This window comes from Phaethon aethereus (genome assembly GCF_964289735.1).
Source record: "Phaethon aethereus genome assembly, chromosome: 2".
NCBI lineage: Eukaryota > Metazoa > Chordata > Aves > Phaethontiformes > Phaethontidae > Phaethon > Phaethon aethereus.
In genome coordinates this window covers 35924802-35947944 of record NC_138582.1, presented here as the reverse complement: position 1 = coordinate 35947944, position 23143 = coordinate 35924802, and the positions used below count along the sequence as shown (strand labels likewise).

The 23143-nt window shown below is 39.5% G+C and overlaps 1 protein-coding gene across 1 annotated transcript; it reads left to right on the top strand.

Annotated features, from left to right (window-relative positions):
• Window positions 1-631: 631 nt before the first annotated feature.
• Window positions 632-21757, top strand: PI15 (peptidase inhibitor 15; the record flags this gene model as incomplete). The annotated part of the gene is made up of 5 exons (XM_082015198.1): window positions 632-904; window positions 17708-17826; window positions 18104-18236; window positions 18388-18503; window positions 21477-21757. 5 exons carry the CDS (start codon window positions 632-634, stop codon window positions 21610-21612), a joined length of 777 nt encoding a protein of 258 aa, XP_081871324.1. The 3' UTR covers window positions 21613-21757.
• Between the last annotated feature and the right edge of the window lie 1386 nt (window positions 21758-23143).

Genomic DNA, 23143 nt, shown 5'->3' with positions numbered 1-23143 from the left:
GCCATTCAACTCAGTAAGTTTGCTTTGCATGCAGTTTTGTCAACGCTCATCACATTTTGCTGAAGTTAAGATCTGAATGCAATTTCTAAGATGTTCTGCTTTCATGCTTTGTATGTTTTCTTTTGCCTTTATCTGTGCCACATTGTGTCAAACAGATCCATGCCTATGGGATAGGCATAGCCTAGGATCTATTTTTCATCTTCAGTGGAAAACATTCTGTGAGGTTTCTCGCAGTTTCCCCATTTAAGATTTATAGTGTGGTTTATGGACTGATCTGGTGTGAGACAACTGTCACTATTTCAGGAATACTACTAGCTCTGATCATGTAATTCATGGTACGATGATACTTCATTTTGTGTGTTGGTAGTAAGAACATATTACCAGTGAGTTATTGTCACGGAATGATAATACGGTTATTGAAAATTGCTGAGTAACATGTTCTGACTGGATTGTTTTTATGATTGAGCTGACAGAATAATTTTTCTGATCACAGCCTGCCAGTTCACTTTGTCTTGCTACCCAGATGTAGAGAATCACATCTTTGACATCTTCTTTTCTACAGATCTGTTTTCTACTGCCCTGACTTAAAGCAGAGTACCTCTGTGGCCTATCTTTCTCCTTTGGCCCCAAAATGACAGTAATCGCTGCAATCAGTTGTGCTTTCTTACTTTCCATTCTCTGTGAAACAAGTGCATTAGTGTTACCCAACTCCACTGACCTACTCCTGTCAGACGATAATTTCACTGACATTGAGACGGCTTTGGCAGCTCATTTGGACTCTGCAAAAATTCCCAAAGCCAGACGGAAGCGCTACATTTCACAGAATGACATGATTGCCATTCTTGATTATCATAATCAAGTCAGAGGCAAAGTCTTCCCACCTGCTTCCAACATGGAATATATGGTAAGTGAACTTTGTTTATTTCAGAGTAAAACAAACTGTAAGTCAGTAATTTCATTTTCTTAAACAAATTGTGAGGGTTTATTTAAGTAGACAAATTATTTTTAACTATTATTGCTTACTGAAGTATTCTTTCCTTACACTTTTTAAGTTGCACTAACTTAAGCAAGCAAAAGCTAAATACTGAACTCTGAACCTCTTACTTGCCCAGCTGAATTTCCATTTCCATGAGTAGTCCCAATGAAGCTTCTGGGATCCAAGTAAATGAAGTTGTGAGTTAACTGCTTCTTGGCCTGAAGAATAGTATGTGATCACAACATGTGACTGCATGTGTTTAAAGTACTAATCATTAGTAGCCCCATTGCTTTTGTGGAGTACACTGAAAGTCATTGTCCTGATGTATGCAAAAAGGTAGCCAGATTACCATTTCTAATTTCTTTCACACATAGTACTTTTGAAGACAATATGGTAAAACTGTGTTTGCAAAGTAAGTCATCTGATGTACTGTTTGGCTCATGCTCATGTGTTTTACTTACTGCCTATTGCTTGTGTGGACCCATTACTTTTATTTTTCCATCAAATACAATGATACTTTTAAATGTTTCTCTAGAGTGTAGGATTTCAGTGTGGTCAAAATGTTATGTTTGTGGCAGGCTCCTTTTCCCCATATTGGCAAATACTCATTATGTGAATTATCTGTTCCTACAGGTATGATAGAAGTTATTCATTTACTGTGATTTCGTACTTGGCACTACTAGCTAAAGCAGCGTGTTTGCTATTTTGTGTTCCAACTTTGAATGCATGCATACTGTAGAGTTCTAATGTTAAACATAGGTTGGGAAAGCACACATTTTTTTACCTTCAAAGTAAGGTATTCATATTGTTTTGAAAGCACAGACAAGTTGTGTCAGCACCATAATATCTGCTTAAAGTCACAGAGTTTCTCATATGACAACAGACAGTTAACAGGTTTGAGAAACAGGACACCATCAGCTTGACATAAAAAGGGGATAACAGTAATAACAACTCCTCCTTTTTAGCAGCTAATGACTAACAATTTGGATATCTTTCTGTCACAGATGTTACCTAAATCTGGATTTGATCATGTAATCTATTTAGCACATCCCAGCAGCATCTCAAAATGCTGAGTGCACTCAAAACATTGCAGGATGAAGGCTTGTTGCCATACCATAGGCTGAGTTTGAAGTTTGGTTAAGTGGAAAGGTCAGAGACAGAAAAAACAGAGAGGTCAGAAGTCAAGCTCAGTCATCATTTTCATTGCTGTGCTCTCCACTGATGTTTCCTTTGATTCTGCATAAATAAACTTTGTTGTAATGTCTGAGGGAATGGCAGCCTACCGTGCCCTTCCTTGGCTTGTGTGTTTTAGAAATGTGCTCCTGCAGTTTGCTTAAGTGAAGCCAGCACCCTGTTATATTCCCGAGAGCTTTGCAAGTGCAGTGTTCTTAACCTGTTCGGTAAAAAAAACCTTCAAAACTGGAGAAAGCAAGCTTCCTTGATTAAAACTCTTTTAATGCACTCATATGCATAAATTGCCAAGTCTTTTACCTGTATTGGTTGTGTATTCTGATGCAGCTTTGCTCTGCAATGGTACTGTGCAAAGTTTGATACAAAATCAAGATTTAAGCCATGCTCTTTACAGCTTACATGCTATTCTTTTCCTTGCTCATCTTACTATTGCTTTTACCAGTACCAACCAGCCATAGGATGTACCTGTGTCCCCGTCAGCATCAGCCCCATTAGTAGTCTCAAGGGCAAGGTTTGAGGCTTTCTTTCACATTTGGTTTCCCGCTCTGAAAGTACTTTGTGACTTCATGCTGCAGAATTCAGAGCAGCACCTCAAGCTACTTAGGTAATGATCCAGAGTGCAACTTGAACGTGGATTCCCAAGTGGCAGCCGGCCCTTTGACACCAAGTCTTTTTGAAAATTTAGTCAGTCTATGTCCCATGTAACTTTGCAGAGCAAAAAAAGCCTACTGAGCAACATCACATGTAGCTTGCTCTGCTGTCTGGTTTGTAGCTGTGGCATCATCTATTTATCAACTTCAACAGCTATCATCATCAACTTTTTATCTCTGTGACTACAGAAAGGCTTTGGTAGGAAGGTCTTGAAGATGACATGGTGGTATAAGCCATACCAAAACTGGGGACCCCTGTATCAGTAATGCCCATTTGAACTTGCTTAGTCCATTCATTGGTCTCTGTATAATTTCAGTGTATGGCACAGCATCTGTTGTATCTTATAGGGACATAAGATTGCCACTGTTATATATAAAAGATGTTGTGTCACTCAGTACTCATTTTAATAACTAAGATAGCAAACACATTGTCATTACCAGCAGACAACATAGACTGTACTGAAAAAGTATTACAGAGTGTGTGTTCCTGTCCTGAACACTATAGGAAAGTGCACTGACAGTGATGAAAGTGGCCTTTCCCATTTCCCTTAACAATGACTAAAAAGGATGTCACATGTTAGAGAGCTGGAATTACAGATATAGTAAGTTGTGGAAACCTCTTGTAAGTGTGGTGAAGTAGAGAAGAACTAAGCAGTTTGGAAGCACAAGAAAAAGATGTTTTCTCATCTTTTCTTTGTCCACAGTCATATTAAATTGTGTTTTGTTCTGTTTTCCTAATTCTGTTAGGAGCTCTGTTCTTCTCATGAATCATTTCTGTAGAGTTCCACTTGCTTTTTCTTCTCCACTGGTAAGAAATCAGGGTTTAGCTGTACAGGTTTGTTCTTGTGATTCCACATCTGACTCTTTTTTGGGCTTTTCTCCTTGACACATTCTGTTCCTTCCCCTGATGCAGACTGCTTCTCACACGTTCAGTGCATTTATAGATCCTTTGAACTCCTTGGGCATTATTCTGTCTGCTTCTACTCTGTGGAAGGTTTGTGTGCTGTAGGACTTTGGATGAGACGTCTTGAAGAATGGCTTTGAAGGCACATGCGTTAGGCAGGGGAGGTTCAGACGAACACTGCAGTAACGGAGCTGGGGGAGTGTTTTAATTCTCTTTGGAAGAGGTGGGTCTGAGTGCTGCTCCAGTCTGTTGTTGTATGCAGTCCCCATTGAAAGTGGACAGCTGGGAAGTCAAAAGCAACGATGGGAGACATTGTTCTATTATCAGTCCCTAGTGAGAGAAACTGGTGTGTTTTATGCCAGCTAGACTTTGGGAAATCTTTCTCTTGGGACCTGAGCACCCTTGGGACATTAGCACCCTATGCGTCAGACTTTAAAGTAGTCCTCATTTTGGTTCTGGTTATGCTACTACTGATGCCTTCAACTGGCATTTTTTCTGCAATTACAAGTCTAGAGTCAGTGCATATGTGAAGGACAGTGAATGAGAAAGAAAACAACTTTCAGGCCTATAATGTAGAAATAAGGACCTCTTCTTTTAATTTAGGTGATCTTATAGCATCATTCTTCCTCATCCTAAGACTGCCATTCTCCAGTCTTTGCTTGTAGTCTGAAAGCTGATGTCATACCTGCAGAAAGAAAGATGACGCCATACTTGTGATCTGGCAAAGAGTGAAAATTATCCACTTGGCTTTGTGTATTTTTTCTGGAAAAAAACAGGAAGATTCCATAAAATTTGTGATTCAGAAAAAGTGAGGTGTAGAATGACCTGCAGTTCTCTAGTGTGGAAGGTATGTAAATTTTCAAATCCAGTGGAAGTCTGTGAACAAACAAATTCCTTTTTCTGAATGCTAATTCTCTACTACAGAGGCTTGCGTTGCCTTTCTGGAACATCTCAGCTGCTTGGTAGGCCAGTAAAGATTTGCAATATATTGCCAGCTGAAATTTGAGTCTCATAAAACATGTCATTTAGCATGCATTGATACTATCTTTAGGCTCCCAAAACATTCAATAATGAAATATCTGTTCCTATGAGAGACAAATGTTATTTTTACCTTCCCTACAATCATCCCCACTTGAGGCCAGTTTCTTAAAAGTCCGTATGGTCTTTGTTGTAACCCACGTCACTGTGTGCCTATAAAAAAAGGTTGAGCAGGTACTTACATACAGGCATGCTCTTTACAGTTTCACATGCACCAAGCAGAAGCAGTAACCCTGACATAGGTGGTCCTTAATGAGGACACTGTCCTCCATGGCGTTCCTATAGGCAAAGTGGGAAAATCTGTTCGAGTTAAAAATGCTCTAAGGTGATCTGAATAGCTTGTTAAGGAGCCATACCGAAAGACAAGCTGTGGAGTAGTTCACTGCTGGCTCTGCAAGGATGAGTCCTGAGCCTAGGACTGATCAATGTCATTGTAGTAGACTGGCAGTAGCATATCTGAAGCATAATAGGTGGGGCATGGTTGCACACTCAAAAACATGAAGCTGTTTGTGGAATGCTGTCTGAAGGTTTTAAGAGCAGAAGAATGCTCTAGATAAACTTGAGCCTGCTTCTGTATAGATGTTCTGATATAGTCTCAATTCCTTTTTGTTCATTGATTGCATAAATTTTTATATTTGGGAAAATCTGCCCCTAGTTGAACACATCACTTTGTAGGTCTCAAAATAGTAAAAGATTCCCAGACTACCCTGAAATGAGTTAGTTTGGATAACCAGGAGTTATTTCATGGCAACAAAAAGACAATTTCTCATGACATGGTGGCAGAGGAGCTGGAAGGGAATGGAGTCTGCGCCTATTCATTTCTAGTAAATCCATATGAAAGTCTGTGAGAAAATGGACGAAGGAAATGCACTGTTGTTCTAAAAGAAAAGTAAGTGTGTTCCACAAGGAGGTCCTGTAGTCCTGTGAGGGAGTACCTGTAAGTCATGGGGAAAATCTGTGCACTCTGTGTGGCCCAGGAGTGGCCCTCTTTGCTGAGGTGATGAATTTGGAGACTGTGCTTCCTGTCCATGAAGATCTGCAGACAATTTACAAAGTCAGGTCAGAGAAGCAAGAAAGTAGCCCACTTAGTGGTCACAAGTGTAAATAACTGCATTATTATTTCACTCCTAAATTTGAAAGTCTTGATAAAATTTTCTTGCTGTCAAGCTGATCTTAAAAGTGCTCTGTGACTATGCAATAGGTGATGGAAAATGGGAAAAAAAGCCTACTTCAAGTTTTCCAAAGTCCTATTTAATGCCTTTTATATGGACATGGAAAAAATGCATTAATTTGGTTTTCTCTGCAATTCAAAAGCATTTTTGATAAATACAAGCTTCTCAACTTGTTTACCTATTTTTTGCTGTTGTCAATGTGGTTTCTTACAGACCATTCTAAATTTTAGAGGACATTTTGTTCTTGAGTTGTTTGCCCTGGCTCATCTACATGGTCCCACTGAAATCATCCATGTCTGTGAGTAAGGACTGCAAGACTAGCTCCTTCAAGATTTATGTCTAATGAGTTGGATAGGATTTCTTAATTCATATAGTTTATCCCTGCCCTGTTGCAGGACTTCCTTCTACATTAAATACATATGGTTTTCATCTTGTCTACTCCTGAACGCATATAGTGATGCTGTCTCAGTCACATCTCTTGGCAAACATTTTACCTTAGGAATAGAAATGATTTCCAAATGTCTAACCTAAATATTTCACTCTAAAACTCAGATAATTAATCTTTATAGGAACTTTTTTAACTGCCCAATAGAATTTTTCTCCTTTTTCATTTCAAACATTACCCTTTACTATTTACTGACAGTTTTCTTGGCATTCATTAAGATGCATGCATGCATATAATGTTTCCTTGATTTCCATGTGCATGTCTTACAATACTTCTGCATATTGGAGCAAATTACAGTTGCACTCCATTTATAGCTCTTTTGTTAAGTCAGTGAACGGCACCCTTAAATGTCAATTCAGATTAGGCCCATCATTTTAACGATGCATGTTTAAAGACGCAAGGGCCATAATGCAATGGAGAATTTACTCTAGAAGTTACTGGCAGCCTACTTTCTCCACTGAATAGCCCTGTTCCCTTAAATCCTATATACATGCTGAAGGTTGAAATAAAGTAATCAGATGATGAGTCAGGGTTCAAAGATCTTAATCGGTTTTTCATCATGCCAGGGTACAAAGTAAGTCTAAGTTTAGCCCATCCCAGTCTTCTGGGAAGAGAGATACCAAGGAGCTCAGAGCTTCCCCAGTGTAGTCTGCCTATCCCAGTTTGCCATAACTTTTAACTTGCTCTATGCTGGGAATTCACAAGTGAGGTAAGAACAAATGAGAAGGGGTGTAAATGTGGAATGTGTTCACTGGTTCCAGTTTCTCCCTCCTACTACTTCTGTTTCTCTTTAGCTGTCTGAGTATGTCCCTTCTGCCCAGTACCATGACCCAGCACTAGGAGTATCTGAAGATCACGAGCTAATGAATTCTGGAATATCAATCCCCTCAGAAAATTAGAAGAAAACAGAGAGATCTGATGTGGTTTACATGGTTACAGTTAGGGGTGTCTGCGTGACAGCTTTGAAAGGAAACAGTCATTTTACAGGATACTCAGCCTTTTTCTGCAATGGAGGCAAAACATGGCAAAAGACAGTAAGCTGAAAGCAAGCAAGAGTAAGTGGAGTTTACTTTCTGCTAATTTTGGCACAATAGAGTTACCTAGCTCTCTTTTGCCTCACAGGTGAGTTTACCCACTTACCAGGTGAGTTTATCCACTTATCTATTTCCTACTGTACCTACTCGTTGGCTATCAGTGAGATGCAGGATGCTGCTCACTTTTCTAGCAGAGTTTCATCTGCAAGAGGCTAAGAACCCCCATTCAGTCTCAGTACCTAAACTGGTGTTCATCTAGGGTCAAATCGAAGTGGATGCTAACTATATGAAGTACAAAAGCCATCAGTTATGTTCAGAGTAAATGACAGAAAACCTGTTTAAGAGTTGAACAGAAAGGACCTTTCCTGGAAAGCGCTCCGTGAAAAGTCTGAAGAACTTCCCCAAAAATGCCATTGTTGATAAATATTGTGATAAAGAATGACTGTGTTAAACTTGCTTTGGTATTAGAGATCCTTTCCAATGTTTTATGCATAAGAATTTTAAAACATCCATCTTGCTGGTGTTTTAAGAGAGAATATTTACATTATTTAAATTTAGTATTAGCAGAAAGCCTTCTAGGAGTTTAAGCAAACAAAAAACAACCTAGTAAAGTCTCAGATAGAAAAACAGCCTGCCCAGAGCCCTCAGAATTAGACATTCCTTTATTATTAAATGTAGCACCTCTTGAACTTCTTGGCTAAAAACAGAGACAGGGCATTTTTCACAAGAATCTTGATCCAAAGTACACAGTACTTTGTTTCATACATGAATGGAGATGATAGTAACCTTAAACCTCTCAGCATTTTTATCCTCTTTCTGTACCTGAAAAGAAAATCTGAAAAGAAGGATAGTTTGTCCAGGTCCGTGGAAGTGTGTATCCTAAAGACAGCAGAAGATAGAAACCCCAGGATAACCACTTGTTTGCTTTTTGTACGCAGAATACTGACTTCAGCACAGGCACCTCCATGTATGAATGCACCTGCAAGTGCCCTGGGACGGGGTTTGAGGTCTACTTTAACTCAACTGAGAATGAACTGGTTTGCATCTCTATCTGTACAGTGATATCTGTTAATCTGTATCAAGAGAAAGAAACTTAAATTGAGCTTTCTTCTGAGAAGAACTATTCTTCTTATTCTCTATCCTGCAGAAAGAAGCTGCTATGTGTTTTCTTTTATGTCATGCTGCCATATCTTTCAGTTAGAGCAACTTAGAAAATAATAAGTATTTTCTTGGAAAACTTTTAAAGAAATTAAGAACTTTTTTTGTTTTAATGAAAAACTTCAGTGGTTAGTAACAAAAAAGTTTAAAAATTGGATTCTTTTTTCATATATAAGAGAAACGACACTACAAAAGAAATACATTTTTCATTCACATTTTATGGTTTTGAGAAAAGGCATTTTTTTCTGATCATATTTAAAATGATAGAGGTCAGACACCTTCCTCTTCAGACTTACGACCAATTGTCAGGGTGACATGGAGCTAGACAAAGTTTGGTCATTTTTATTACCACTTCTGAGATAAGCTCTTGCCAACTAAAATATGCCTTGCAGTAGGTTAGGAAAGCACTGAATATTTTAAGATATGTAGCTCTGATATTTAACTTTTCCAAAAGCTAAACAAATAATAGCACGTCAGGGAAGCTTATTGTTATTAGATCTGACAGCCTACCAATTTTCTTTGTTTCTTATTGTTTAAAAACCTGGTGCCAAACATGAAAAGAAATGTGGACAACCTTTAGAAGAAACAAATTGACTATTAGCAGTGGTCAAGTTTCGAATGATAGGAGTTTGAATTTGGACCAACTAGACACCCAGGAATATAAACTCCTGTATAAAATATAGACGTGAATTTTCATAAGAAGAGAATTGCTGGCGATGAGGTTTCTTAGACATCTGTCTGGAGATGCCCCGATTACTATAAGACAGACCTAATACTAAGCCCTTCAGAATTGTGACTCAGATGTTTGGAGGTTTGGTTATATGAGAGTAAATTGGCTATAAAACATTTTACTTTGAGTTGCAGTGGAGAGACAAGCAGCTTGATGTATTAACCCTCTATTTATTTGCGAAAGAATGAAGTACAGAACTGCAACTCCCATCAGGATTTTTTCTCTAGAGGGTTGACTTTGGCAATTTTCTTTGTAAACTTTCTAATTAGTACCTAATGCATTTGGGAAAGGACTTGCACATGTGGTAGGCACCAATTACAGTATGCACAGTAAAATTTCTAACAGGTGTCAGTTGAGAGCAGAAAGTATTCATATTCTTAGAGAGAGAGACAGCCTAGACTCCAAATGATCTCAGAGCCCAAATAAATATATAAAGTTTGCCAAATCTGTCTATAAATTCCAATGAGCTCATATGTTTTCATCACACTGTATGTATTGAAAAAAGTGAAGGCAAAAAGATTTTCAGTCACTGCTGAAAAAGCATGCAGGCAGAGGGGCTGGTGGGTTGTTTCATTAAGCTTTGTGCCAGATTTGGGGTAGTGGACATGGTGGGGGGTCCTACAGAAAGTCTCTGAACCTGAAAATGCTACCGGTTCAACTATACAAAAGAGAAGGGGAGAAGTTGTGCAAGGGCCCCCAGCGTGCCCTGCACGCTGCTGCTGTGGGATTTCTGAGAAATGGCCACTGCACGTGCAGGCGGCACGGCCGATGCAAGGCTGCACGGCTGAATGACCCATGAGGACAAGATCTGCATGTTGGAGGGTAGCAGCTCACATCTGCTAATCCGCTCCGGGACTTGCTCTAGCAGCTGTGGAGTGCAGCTGCACAGATGGGATGGAGATGTCGGATTTCATCCCTCAGCTTCCCAATGTTTTTCTTGCAAGAAGAAATCGCTTAAATTGAGGTTTTCTTCTTTCCCACTTGCTGCCATTCTGGAAGTAAAAGCTTCTCATCTTCAGCTGGGTGAACAAGCCGAAGCACAGGGCTAATGGAAAATAAAATCAGAAGCCTGAGGTAGAAAGGTTAATTTTTTGACTGATCACTGCTAAAAGAAAGTCGTACTGGCCACCTTTCTCAGGTGCATAGAAGCCACAGTGGAAATTTTTGTGCCAAATAAAAGTCTGAAGACACTAATATGAGTCCACAGTAAACATCGATTAATGACAAATAAGATGCCAAAACTCTTAAACAAATTGCCACTTTCTGTTACTGCAAAATGTAGCAGTGTTGGCATGCAACTGTGTTCAAAGTGCATATCCCAACATTTCGTCTGCAATCTCATCATGTAACTGCAGTCGTGTAAAGAAGCTGAAGAGGAGAGTGATGAAAATAGCATATTTCAGCTTTTATCTCTGGATTTGCGCTCAAACCTGTACCTGGTGCTTGTCACTCCCGCTGTACAGTCGGTGGTAGCCAGCTGAAGGGCTACTGACACCGTGGCTCTCGTGGCATTATGGGCAGCAGCCCTTGCCCCATGGGCGCTCCGGGCATTCGTACGAGGGTAATGAGTGACTGGGATGTGTATGTTTTGCTCAAAGTACTTACTTTGCCACTGAGAAATATGCAGAACATTATCCTAGTTGATATGTCATATTAAAACAAAACAAAACAAAACAAAAAAACCCCAACCCAAACAGTAAAGTACTGAGTGCTGCTGCTGGTATTTAATATTCAGAGCAATGCTCTGCTGAGGCTCTCTTGTACTCTTGTGCAAGCGAGGGGAGCTTCCTTGCTACTGGCAAGGAATAAATAATAAATAAAATATATATTTATTAATATTTTATATTAATAAAACCGACCCAGGAGAGATTAAGGATTATGATGGCAAAAGAAGAGTGGAAGCATGGTTCTGTGTCGCTTGAATACTTTGAAATGATCATTAGCAGACCCCCTAGGCTCCCAGGTAAAAAAACATATCTTTATGAATTCCCCAGCTAGCCCATCTCTTCTAGCTACACAGCCTGTCTGCTGGCAATCCCAGGGAAGGAGCGCTCCTACTTCTTTGTTTTTTTCATGTTTTCTTGGCGACAATGAGGGCTGTGAAGTTAAATGCTTCTAAAAATATCTATTTTACACACAGATATCCACATAGAATGAGAAAACCATTAATACAGTGTACCCCTGTGTATTCGGCTCGCTTGTATTTAGATCACAAATTCTGGCTACCTGTTACCATTAATAACCATTTCAGAGTACTTGCAGAGAAGAGGAGAGAGAGTTCATTGCTGTTTGTTCTGTTAACGATGTCTCTCTCATACAACAAGGCATGTATAAAGATATAAAAATACTAAGTCAGATATTTTCTTTTGTCACTGGAAATCTGCATTCTGAACTTCAGGGAAGGTGTCTCATTATTCTGAAAACAGGTTACTTTTTGTCTCCAAAAATCAGGAACTCAGGGGAAAAAAAAAAATTAAAAATGTTTCAGCTTTCTCAATGGTCATCCCCGTCTGAATAGTACTTCTCCTTTCTCCACACATTGCATAATGAAGAACTAGACTACCAAAGAGTAGGTTGATATTTTTTTTCCTCACTCCCCATATTTGCCAGGAATAATGGATCTTCTCTTTCTCTTCTGCCAAATTCTGAACTTTAAGAGCACTTACAAAGGGGTGCAATTCTGTGTGACAGTATCAGTCATTCTTCCTCAGGTGTGGCATCTCTAGTGGGGGCAACTAAAATGTTAGTTTTCAATTTACCTGTTCAGCTCTAAAGATACTATTGGTTTAAGTATCTGTTTTACTGGAATTCTCCAGGTGTTTGGCATCCTGTGGATGGCCAAGCTTAGCTTTGAGAGACATGGACTGCTTCCTAGAGCCCTGTGGACTGCAAACTGACATCTCACAAAGTCAGCTTGAAACCCAGTGTTTTAGTACTGTTTCCAGGTGTTGTGGTGCCTGTGTTTGGATCATATTACTGAGATAGAGTAATTTAAGGAAAAAACACAGTCATGTCATGAGCTTCACTGATAGCCAGAGGTCCTGAATCAGACCTTACACAAGAAGAAGATTTAGTTTCCTAACCTTTATGTAATTACACAGTACAAATATTACGATGCCAGTCTAGAAGGACTCCAACATGTTGTCCGGTGAAACTGAGATGTGCTCCATGAAAAGAGAAGGTCCTTAAGCAGGGTCTGATATTAACTATTTCACCTAGTCATACTGAAGGCCTATAGGGCGTCTATGACCCCTGCTTTAACAAAGGTACAGATCCCACATGACACACTTCCTTGATACCATCAAAAACCCAAAGCCTGATGTTTCATTAGCACCAGCAATAGGCTCCAGACCCCAAGGGTGCTGCTTTGAATCCCTACTCTGTTTTAGTCAGTGTAATTTAACCATGACTTCTTATATCCATCATTCACGCATGTTCTCAGCAAAGTTTGCATGTTCAGGCTGTGCTAATAGATGTTGCAGTAATGTATTTAAAACTAGGAATATGAAACTTTTTACTTTTCAAGTAAAATTACCACAGTGTTAATGTATCCAGACTAACAGTATGTTTGCACTAATACAGCAGTCCTTTAGAAAGTTTGCAGTAAGAACAAGTGATTCGGATTAAGAGAGCTCCATTTAATTTGTGTTGCATGTGCTTGTTCAATGCTTTCTACTTACAGATAAAATAGTGAAGTTGCTGTCCAGTCCCCTATTGCATTCAGCTTTGTTCTGCAACAAGGTTTGCCCCCTAGGACGTGTGGAGCAGGGTGTCAAGAGATAACTACTCCATTTAAATGATTGATATTAGGAATACAATTCTGACTGTAATGAGAGTGAGCAGAAGAGCTTTGTTTCTAAGTTCAAATTACAGTTAAAAACGGTTATGTACATCATTCCTCAAATGAAAGCGTAGCTGTCAATGTAGGAAGGGGACAGCCAATTATTGTTCAACAAATGTTGCGGACAGATCTTTGTAATATTGTAGTTGCTTCTCTTCTTTTTCCTCATCATAACGTTTAATCGGCTTTACCATCATTTTCATACCTAAGGGGATAGTTGTGACTAGGACCTCCTGTTCCAACAAAGCTGTTCCAACAAAGAACAAAAGGGCACCTCCATCAATTCTACATATAAAGTATCTAAGAACAACTGAGAGACAGCTATAGAAACAGCTATAGAAAGGGAGGGTATGAGGGAACTGTGACCCACAACATTAAAAGGCTTCCCTTGAGGAAGGAAGGTCTCTTTTTGGGTTTCAGGAAATTTGTTTTTAACATTAAAGAGATTGCGTTTTATACTCCATTGAGTATTATGTGTTATGGGAATAACAGATTTATTGTACTATTTGTTTACAGAGTGAAACAACAACACAAAAAAAACCCATCTTGGGTGAAACTGTAGCCTTGCTGGCAAAATTCCCACTGACTTTATTAGTGCTAAGATTTTATTCCTGACTCTCAACCAGCATGTGCTGTGTGAATGCAGAGAACACCCCAGAGTTGTCCCATAAAGCTTCAGAAAGTGGTCTCTGGCGTTGAAACTGCCTATGTAGAAGCACTGGCTTGTTCCCTGTGTTCAGCCTGCTTGACAATTTTCAAGTGAAGTGTAGTTTTGAAGTGTTGTTTTGCAGGGAGCAGTGCAGAGAGCACAGTCGGACAGCTTTCTAGGAAAATAATCTTTGGCTGAGGAAAGAAAAATAAATTGGCCAAAGGATGTTCACTTGAAGTTGCCAATGGAAGTGTGGTGAGACGCTTTAACTCTATCGCAGCTCAGATAGACCCAGTTGAGGAGTGGGGAGGGCTTCCATGCTGGACCAAATCAGTGATCTGGAGAGTTGGGGGGTGGAAGGAAGGTGACTGCTTCCCCAACTACTAACGACGTGGCAAATGAAGATTTGCTATCCCCAGGGAGAGAACGAGCGTAGTTTGGCACTGGGAGTTTGCATCATTAGCATTTGAGGGTGAGTCATGTCCTCAGATCTTGACCCACTGAGTATGCAAATCTTTCTCCTTTTTCCCTTTTGCAGTTTTGTGTTCATGTCAGGCAGCTTTCTCTTAACACATTTAATAGAAACACTGGATTGGCCATCACTTCAGAGTTCATAATTTTGTTTATCACACTGTTTTTTTAAATTCTTTGCTAATTACCTTGAATTTTTTAATTTCTCTTCATACAGAAACTTCCCCTCTGGTTTTCAAATTGCATCAGTTTCTCTTTTTAGGCCATTTTTCTATTTTTTTATATGCTATTTATCTATGTACAACAATGAAGCCTCATGGGTTCAAAAATCTAAATGTTTTTGCCCTCTTCTCTTACATCCCCAAAACAGAGGACTGAACTGAGATACAAATTAATACAAGTCTGGACTCAGGACCAGACTTCTTTTGAAAGGTGTGAACAAACAGTACAGTCTCTTACAGAAGATTTTAGGGCATTATGAGATAATAATTTTTCTGCTTCAGCCTATATTAATCATTTGCCTTTTTTTGATGACCTAGAGCTAGTCTAGAGGGACTGAGACCACCTTTTCCTCTGGGAAAGTAAAATAAAGTAAAATAAAATAAAGTAAAATAAAATAAAGTAAAATAAAATAAGGTAGATAATGCACTTTATCTTCTCCCATGAAATACAAATGATTTACATAGCAGGAGGGGACTCTGTGCAAGGGCTTTTCACCAGCCTGCTAATGAAGGAATCGAGGAAATTAAAAGATGCTGCGTATGCTCCCCTCCCCCTTACTTCTTCTTCAGTGGTTATTTTCTTTTTCTTTCTCTCTTCTCTTGTTTGCCAAAAATTTCATATGTCCAGAGAGTGGTCAAGAGCAAATAGATAATGGAAACCAGAGCACACCATATATCACAGTAACGCTTACCTGCCAAACCCACAACATTTTAACTGGGGTTGAAACAACCCCCTGGAACTCTACTAATCAAATACTGCAGAAGATTCCCGAGAACCAGAAAATGAAGCTGAGGAGAAACGAAAGTGGACTGGCAATGCTCTCACTGTCCAAGACAGGGGCTGTGCCTCGTTTAGAGAAGGCATTAATAGTGAAAACCTAACCCAGCCTTCACATTTCTTTGAAACACCTAACGTGCTATTTTGCGATGCAATTTAGTATGCGAAAATACGCCGGGTGGAAATCGGGAGCTCGGCGCTCTTTGTGCAGATACAGTACGCACCGAGATTCTTGCGGGACTGCAGCCAGGTCGCTTGGGAGCGAGCACGCAAACCTCGTGTTCAGCCTCCGGGCGGCGAGCGCTCGTGCCAGAAGCATGATTAATCCCAGCAAAGGAGGGTGTTTATGGGGTGTCGCAGTCCTGGCAGAGCTGCCCCTTATGGATGCGCACCAGGCAGCTGTGTTTGGACCCAGGCGCTGGATCCGTGTGCTCCTCCTGGGAGGCTCCAAGCGCTGGCGGTGGCCCCAGCCTCTCGGGCACACTGCCCAGGAGGGCTGTTGTGCCTGTACCTACTGTTGCCCCCTCTTTAAGCCCTCCGTTTGGGGCCACTGATACACTGCGGAGGTTATAAAGGGTTATTTGCACACTGGCCACATGTAGCTAATTGACTTAACGTCGGGGATACAAAGCAGAACAAATGTCGATACAGTTTTCTTCCTCTTGGGCCCTGGAGCATTTCCTGGATTTCGGACGGTGCCATAGCAGCCCCGGGTCCCCTCTCTTGTACCCTAGCGCTCCCGTTTAGCCTTCTCTTCCCAAGACTTATCTCTAACTCCTCCGAGAAATTCCCTTCATTTTTCTGAGCTAAGTCAAGGTACTTTCTGGCTTGAAGACCATTCCTTCTTAGCGTGCTTTTTCCTAACACTTCTCTGTTTTGCCCTTTTACTAGCAGTTTGCCTTGACTTTGTTCTGGGACCTTTTACGAACAGGTGTAAAGTAAATCTGCTCTGCTTTAAGCACCATCCATCGTACCTGAATGGAAGATCATTTGCTTTAAGTGTTCATATTGATCTCTGTTGCACTTCAGTGTTAGTCTAGGAGGTACCTCACTCATTCCATATTACCAAAAGCTTGTTTCAACGATATAGCATTTTTATACAATTTACTGAATTTTGTCCTTTCCAGTTAGAGAAATTTCACAAACTACCAGACAGAGTCAGGGCATGAATTACTGTCCTAGTCCATGATCTGTGGTCAGTCTTTTCACTCGCCAGGTTTGCGACATTAAAACTATTAATTCAGTATTAGAAATAATTATTAGCTCATAGAGCAGAAAACATTTGTAATGTGGGCCACCTTATCCTTCGGTAAGTTTATTTCTGACTTTGCCTCTTACTTCATAACTCAGAGAGCGTACTTTTGATTTTGTAGTCACTCAAGATTTATGAGTTTGGGTTTATGTTTAAAAAGCTGCGTTGGGCTGGGTAGGAAATTTTACCACATTCTGTTCCTGCCTTTCTACTTGCAATTCACAAAACCTGTATTTGGGGTATTCAAAATGCACATCTAATTCCAGGATTTAGAGCCTACTTCGGTATCCCTCAAACACAAAGATATACTAGGATTTGTGCGTACTTGTAATATAACAGTGAGCTACTCTTTATCTGGAGCTCCACTGGTACAGTAGGTGCTATTGCTGGTATCTCTGTTACCGCTGAGGCAAGTCTATTTGCTGTGCAGAAAACAGTGGCGTTATCAAACATAAGTGAGCAAGAAAAGAATATGAACAAGACAGTGTTTAGGTTCACTTGTCATGTTCCTACCATAGGAGGAGAACTTAAGAAGTCAAATTGCCTCTTCTTACAGAGCTGTTACCTTTTTTTTTTCCAGGCAGGGAGCAATGTCAGCTCCCATGCAGAATAAAATTATGAAACTCATACCACACCTGGAAGCTATCCATAGTCTTTGCCTTTGTGGAATCCCTTTTCTTGACCTTGTAGCCTCAAATATGTAAAGCTGCCACACACACTCTCTCTGGCTATAGACACTCCTGAGATCCTATTTCAAATGAGTTGGGGTTTTGTGGGGTATGTAATACCTGTGCTGAATTTTTCTTCCCCGTGTGCCTCTCCTTCTCTTTAACTTCCATCTGACTCCCATCCAAAGTTTCACTCCTCTCCACACATGGATCTCATCAACACAAAAGGGAAAATGGTAGGAGAATACCTGTTCAAGGAAGGGCTTTTCCAGAAAAAAAGGAGAGATCTGGATGCTTGGCTTCCTCTGATGATGTGGACTGGAATTCTGTCCAGCGTTAGGGCAAATCCTGCTAGATCTGTACATGCTGCCCCACGGTGTACTGAATTCAGGAGCTCTCTGCCCAGGTTACAGATCTGATGTGTTATTATAGTATATTTGTGACTTAAGATACTTGCTTCTTGTGTTCTTGCACTGTGATTGCTATTTGTTTTTTCTGTTCTACTGCTAAGGATATTTTATTTTGTCAGGTTTGGGACGAAACTCTTGCCAAATCTGCAGAGGCTTGGGCTGCTACATGCATTTGGGACCATGGACCTTCCTACTTACTGAGATTCTTGGGCCAGAACCTGTCTGTAAGGACTGGAAGGTAGGCAGATAGATACCCTACAGAACAGTTACTTTGTCAGCCTTTGAACAGCCTGTGAGATCCAGATCTTAGACTGACGCAGGTGTATTCTAACAATAACTGATATCCATCTATGTTCATTTGGCTTAAGAGTATTATTGCTTAATACTGTGCCCTAGTGATACGTGGAAAAATGTGTATTTAGGTGAATTACATCAGAGGCTTTAGCAGCAGAAAGTTCCAAAATACCTAAATCTAAAATGACATATTTTTCTTTTTGTCTTTTAAACAAACCTAGGTATCGATCTATTCTCCAGCTGGTAAAGCCGTGGTATGATGAGGTGAAGGATTATGCTTTCCCTTATCCTCAGGACTGCAACCCCAGGTGCCCCATGCGATGTTATGGACCCATGTGCACCCATTACACACAGGTTATATAAATTATATTCTTCTATTCAAAATCTACCGTCCAAAGCTGGACTTTTCTGTGATATATTTATAGCTCTCTCTCAAATAAATGTGTGTGTGTATATATATATTTCTTTTCAATTTGGACTTCACCAATAATAAATATTTATTCAGATGGTTTGGGCCACTTCCAATCGTATAGGCTGCGCAATCCACACATGCCACAATATGAACGTCTGGGGATCTGTTTGGCGACGAGCTGTTTACTTGGTATGCAACTATGCCCCAAAGTGAGTTGCTTTCTTTTAATATTGTTTATTTTTATACTTCATGCATGTTTTAGTTCTTTCATAGGACTGCTTACTCCCTTTTCTGCAGCTTGACCTCTGTTTGTGCTTTTTCTGCCAGCTGCTCCTTCATTCTAACTTTACATCTGAACATACAGCAAATGCATGACTTCGGTATACAATGAAGAAAAGGAAATGACTTGATATGTATGGAACAAAAGCAAAAACTTGTTTTCTGTTATTGTTATTATAATTCTTTTTGTCTTCCTCCTTTGTGCTGACTCCACTTTACTTTCAATTCCTTATTTCTTTGCTGTGTTATATATAGTCATGGTGAGCTAGACTTCCTTAGGTAAGCAATTCCACTGTAGATCAGGCCCTTGATTTGCGGTGCACACATGTTGTTGCCCACAAGATACCTCTGCTTATGGCCCTGCTGCATAATGGCGTCCATAGCACAGGTTTGCTACAAAGGCCATCTACCTAAGCTCAATGTCTACGAATCTCATCTTGCCTTCCGTATCAGGGTCCTTCACAGACACCCCACAGGTGGCCCCGTGTCAGGTAGCTGTGCAGAGATCTGTGTTAGGTTGAAATGAAGATATGAATTTCCTCCCAGTGTTTCCTAGATATCAGCCCAAGCTTACATCTGGGTGCAGAATGAATCAATACAGTGTGGCTCTGGGACAGCTTCGATCTGAGGTCTGGTTTGGAGGAGTACTTCAAAAGCAGCATGGACAGTGTAAATGGCTGGTTTCTCTGCATAATATTAGGCAAAGTCATAGTTCTGTATAGGAATCTAAGTATAATTAATTGAGCATGTTTTCCATAACCTCGCAGTGGCACAGGTCCATTTGTGGTAAAGAATACGCAAGAATATGTCATTATTCTAGCTGTTACATGAGTAAAAGACTTTTTCAAGATTTTGTAACTTAAAAAAATACAGGATTTAGTAAGAAAACTGACTTGGAAAAAAAACACCTTTGGAAATCACGGATATTTCTCTGTCCTTTTGTGTTTAATATCTACTAGAAAAGGGTGGTAAGAAATTAATATGAGGGGTATCAGGCAGCAAAAACTGTATCTGACTTTTAGCTCCTTGACATGTACAAGGTGAAATCAAAGTTTATAAGAGAATCTATAGATCTTCATTTGAAAAAAATATTAAAAATTACAAACTTCCTAGAATACATCTCTCATGTTCATATATAGGTAAAGAATGGTTTTATACATTAGGCAATATTGAAAACTGATGCATTGTTTGTGTATCGGTTAACAATGTATTAATGACATTTAATATTTTCTCAAACCGCAACCCGAAGCCTGGAGTTACAAGCTTCTTCTCTGGATGACATTTTGAGTAGACCTTTGATTCATAGGTGGTGGAATCAGGATTTTCACATCTACTTCTTGCATAGTCACAAGAATTATATTGAGTGTCTTGCCTGGCTTAAGTTTATATTTCTAAGAGTTAATTAAGTTGCATTAAGAACATTGGGTTTAGAGTCCCTAGGCACTCATGCAGAAGTCTCTTTACTAGTCAATCAAGGCTGTGTCCTTCTGAGTAACCAGTGCATCTGAAACTTCTGTAAAGAAGAAGGGGGTGAATGTTACAGCCCTGACCAGAGTTATTAAGATTGGAATTTGGTGAAGATTTAGGATTTAGAACACTAATAATTTTCACTGATACCATCCTGCAATGATGAAAAATATCTATGCTTCTGAAATCAGGAAAAAAAAAGCTAAAGAGGATAATTACAAAGTTTTAAAAGGTCCTGCAGCTGGTTAACTAATGGACTCACGCAAATCAGCCATGCACTGCATAGAAAATGAAGCAGAAATCAGCTTTCAGGAAAGTCTTCCTGGATTTCTATATCTGTTATCAAACTAAATATATTTCCTGAGCACTCAGTCTGCTGTACCCATTTGGAAGAGAAGTAGGAATGAGCAAATTATTTGAGAGATTCCTTCTTTCTTCCAAGGCACAACCCAGAACAGAGCTTTTGATCCAATGTTATTGGCTGGGAGGTGGGGGATGAGAAAATGTTTCATAAATAATTGCATTACTCACTGCTATACCACGTCACATGCAAACTAGAGGAAAGTTCTCTGCTCAGTGAGACATAAGATTTAAATAAAAATCTAATTTTAACTCACTTTCTGCCTACATCATGAGTGTTATGAATCTCTAAAAGCCTAGGGTTTATATAAGCACCTAAAAGTCTGGATGCATTTTTCAGATGTTCCTAGGTCTTTCAGAGTTACCTCTTTTCACATTTCACGAAGTTACCTCTTTCACTCCAGACTTGTACCCCTTTCCACCAGGGCTCTATTGCACAGCTCTATTCCCCAGATGGGAGCCCTCCTCCTCCTCCCTTTAACACCTACGAGACCCCTACAAATGCCCAAATACAGTTCTTTTCAGTACATTACTGGTATGTTTTCATCTTCCCTTTTCTCTAACCACGAACTCAGCCTCAGAGCTTCACAATGTGGACCTGGGGTAGTGCAACCTGAGAATAGATTTTGCTCAGTTTGTTTTTCCACCTTCCAAAACGAAGCTTTTAAGATAACTGCCAGGTAAAAGAAGTGCTCAAGGAAAAACTTGCACTGATGCTTATGTTGCTAATTTCTCATAAATATAGCCCCCCAGTGAAAAATACTCTGTCCCAGGCTCGGAGAGTCAAAAATCACTTGGCTGTAGCAAAACCAAGATGATTGGGACTTCAGCACAGACACTAAAGCATATGGAATGGACTACTGGCCTAGGGTGACATGGTCATTCTCCTGCCGGTTTTTGGCAATTATTAGATCAATGTTTGTCAGTAGCCTACAGAAATATATTAATGTATGTTTTCAGTAACAGGGCACTTACAGGATGTCACTGAAGACATTAGTCACTCAAAACAAGTATGGTTAATTTTTTTTCTTTGTCTCTGAAATTACTAAGCATTCTTTTTCCTTTTTTATTTTTAGGGGGAATTGGATTGGAGAAGCACCATATAAAGTAGGAGTCCCATGTTCTGCTTGTCCTCCAAGCTATGGAGGTTCTTGTACCGACAATCTTTGTTTCCCAGGAGTAACATCAAACTACCTATACTGGTTTAAATAAGCTAAGATTTACATTATTTTAAAAAAAAAAAAACATGAATGAGTAACAAGAAGCTTGTATATTGAATTTTGCACATATTATATATAGAGAGATATTGTAATAATACTCTGATGTTTTCTTCTTGTATGCTTTTGTATAATTAGCTTTCAAAGTATAGTATAATTTGGTTTTAACACTTTGGGATTTAAAACTCACATTAACCCTTTTAGATTAACATTTTGTTAAAGGAGAGCAAACTAATTTTCATCTTAGCAAGTATAGCTTCCTGAAGATTAGGTTCTGTTAAAAGCACATTAAAAGATAGAATATGACTACCTTTTAAAATAATAGCTCCAGAAAGAGAAGGGTCATTGTTTAATACTGTGCTTTAAGAATGGAGTGTGATGTGCAAAGCAACAAAACGTCCTCGCACTCCCAGTGGTTCCTCCCATTTACACCTGTGCTTTCACCTGCAATGTCAATGGAACCCTGAGCAGAGGAAAACATATGTGCAAGAGAAACTGCAGGATATTACCTACCTCATGCACAACGTCCACTCGTTTATGGCGTTTCAAGAGTTCAGCACACGGCTGCTGCTATCATCAACGATGTCTGTGTGCAGACAGGACAATTAGAGAGAATGAGGAACCACACTGGCCAAGATGCAGTGGCTGTTAACTCGCATGCCTAAAGTCTTATCTAGATAGAAAGCTACATCACTTTAAAAATACTGGTATAACAGCACAGCCTAACTCTACCTTCCTGTGTTGCTGAACACAGTCATAATGGTATAATGGTGCTTCGCAGCAGTATATTTTTATTGTACAGGAAGGCAAAGAAATGTATTGCTACAAAACAACATAAATCGATACATGACATCCATACTGTCTTTTACACTATAAGTTTGCCAGTATATGTGCTATCCCCCCGGCTGAAACTCAGCCAGGTGAAACTTTCAAGGAGAGATCAGACCTAAAAGTAGATAAGAGGATTTCCAAATAAAAGACATCAGGCAACTTTAAAACTTCATACAGATTTGTGACAAAAATTCCAAATTTCTAAAGACATTGGAAGTGTCCTTTAAATTGTGTTGCTCTGTTTCCTGAAAATATCTGTATGAATTAATAAAAAACCAATTGTATTTATTCATACCTTTCCTGCCAAAACCTGAACACCTTATGGGTGCTTACTAGAACATTTATAAAGAGGACCTACACTTTAAGCTAGAATATTATACAGGTAGCTTTCTTCAAAAACAGATTATAAAAAGGAGGAAATATAATGTCTGCCACAACTACTATGTCATTGAAATAGCATCGAGTTTTGGCTTTATATTACAGGGCAGAATGTACTCCACTTAAATATACGTGTTTAGTCTGCTTGCACTGCTACACTTAGACCTCTGAAATTTATGAACTTTGAAAAGCAATACTGAGTAGAGTAAGCAGAGCAACAGAGGATAATTTCACTAGAGCTACATATGTATGTGTCTAAGTCACTAATTCAGTCCTTTTGAGCATGTCTGAGACAGTCTGTCGCTAGAATATGAAGT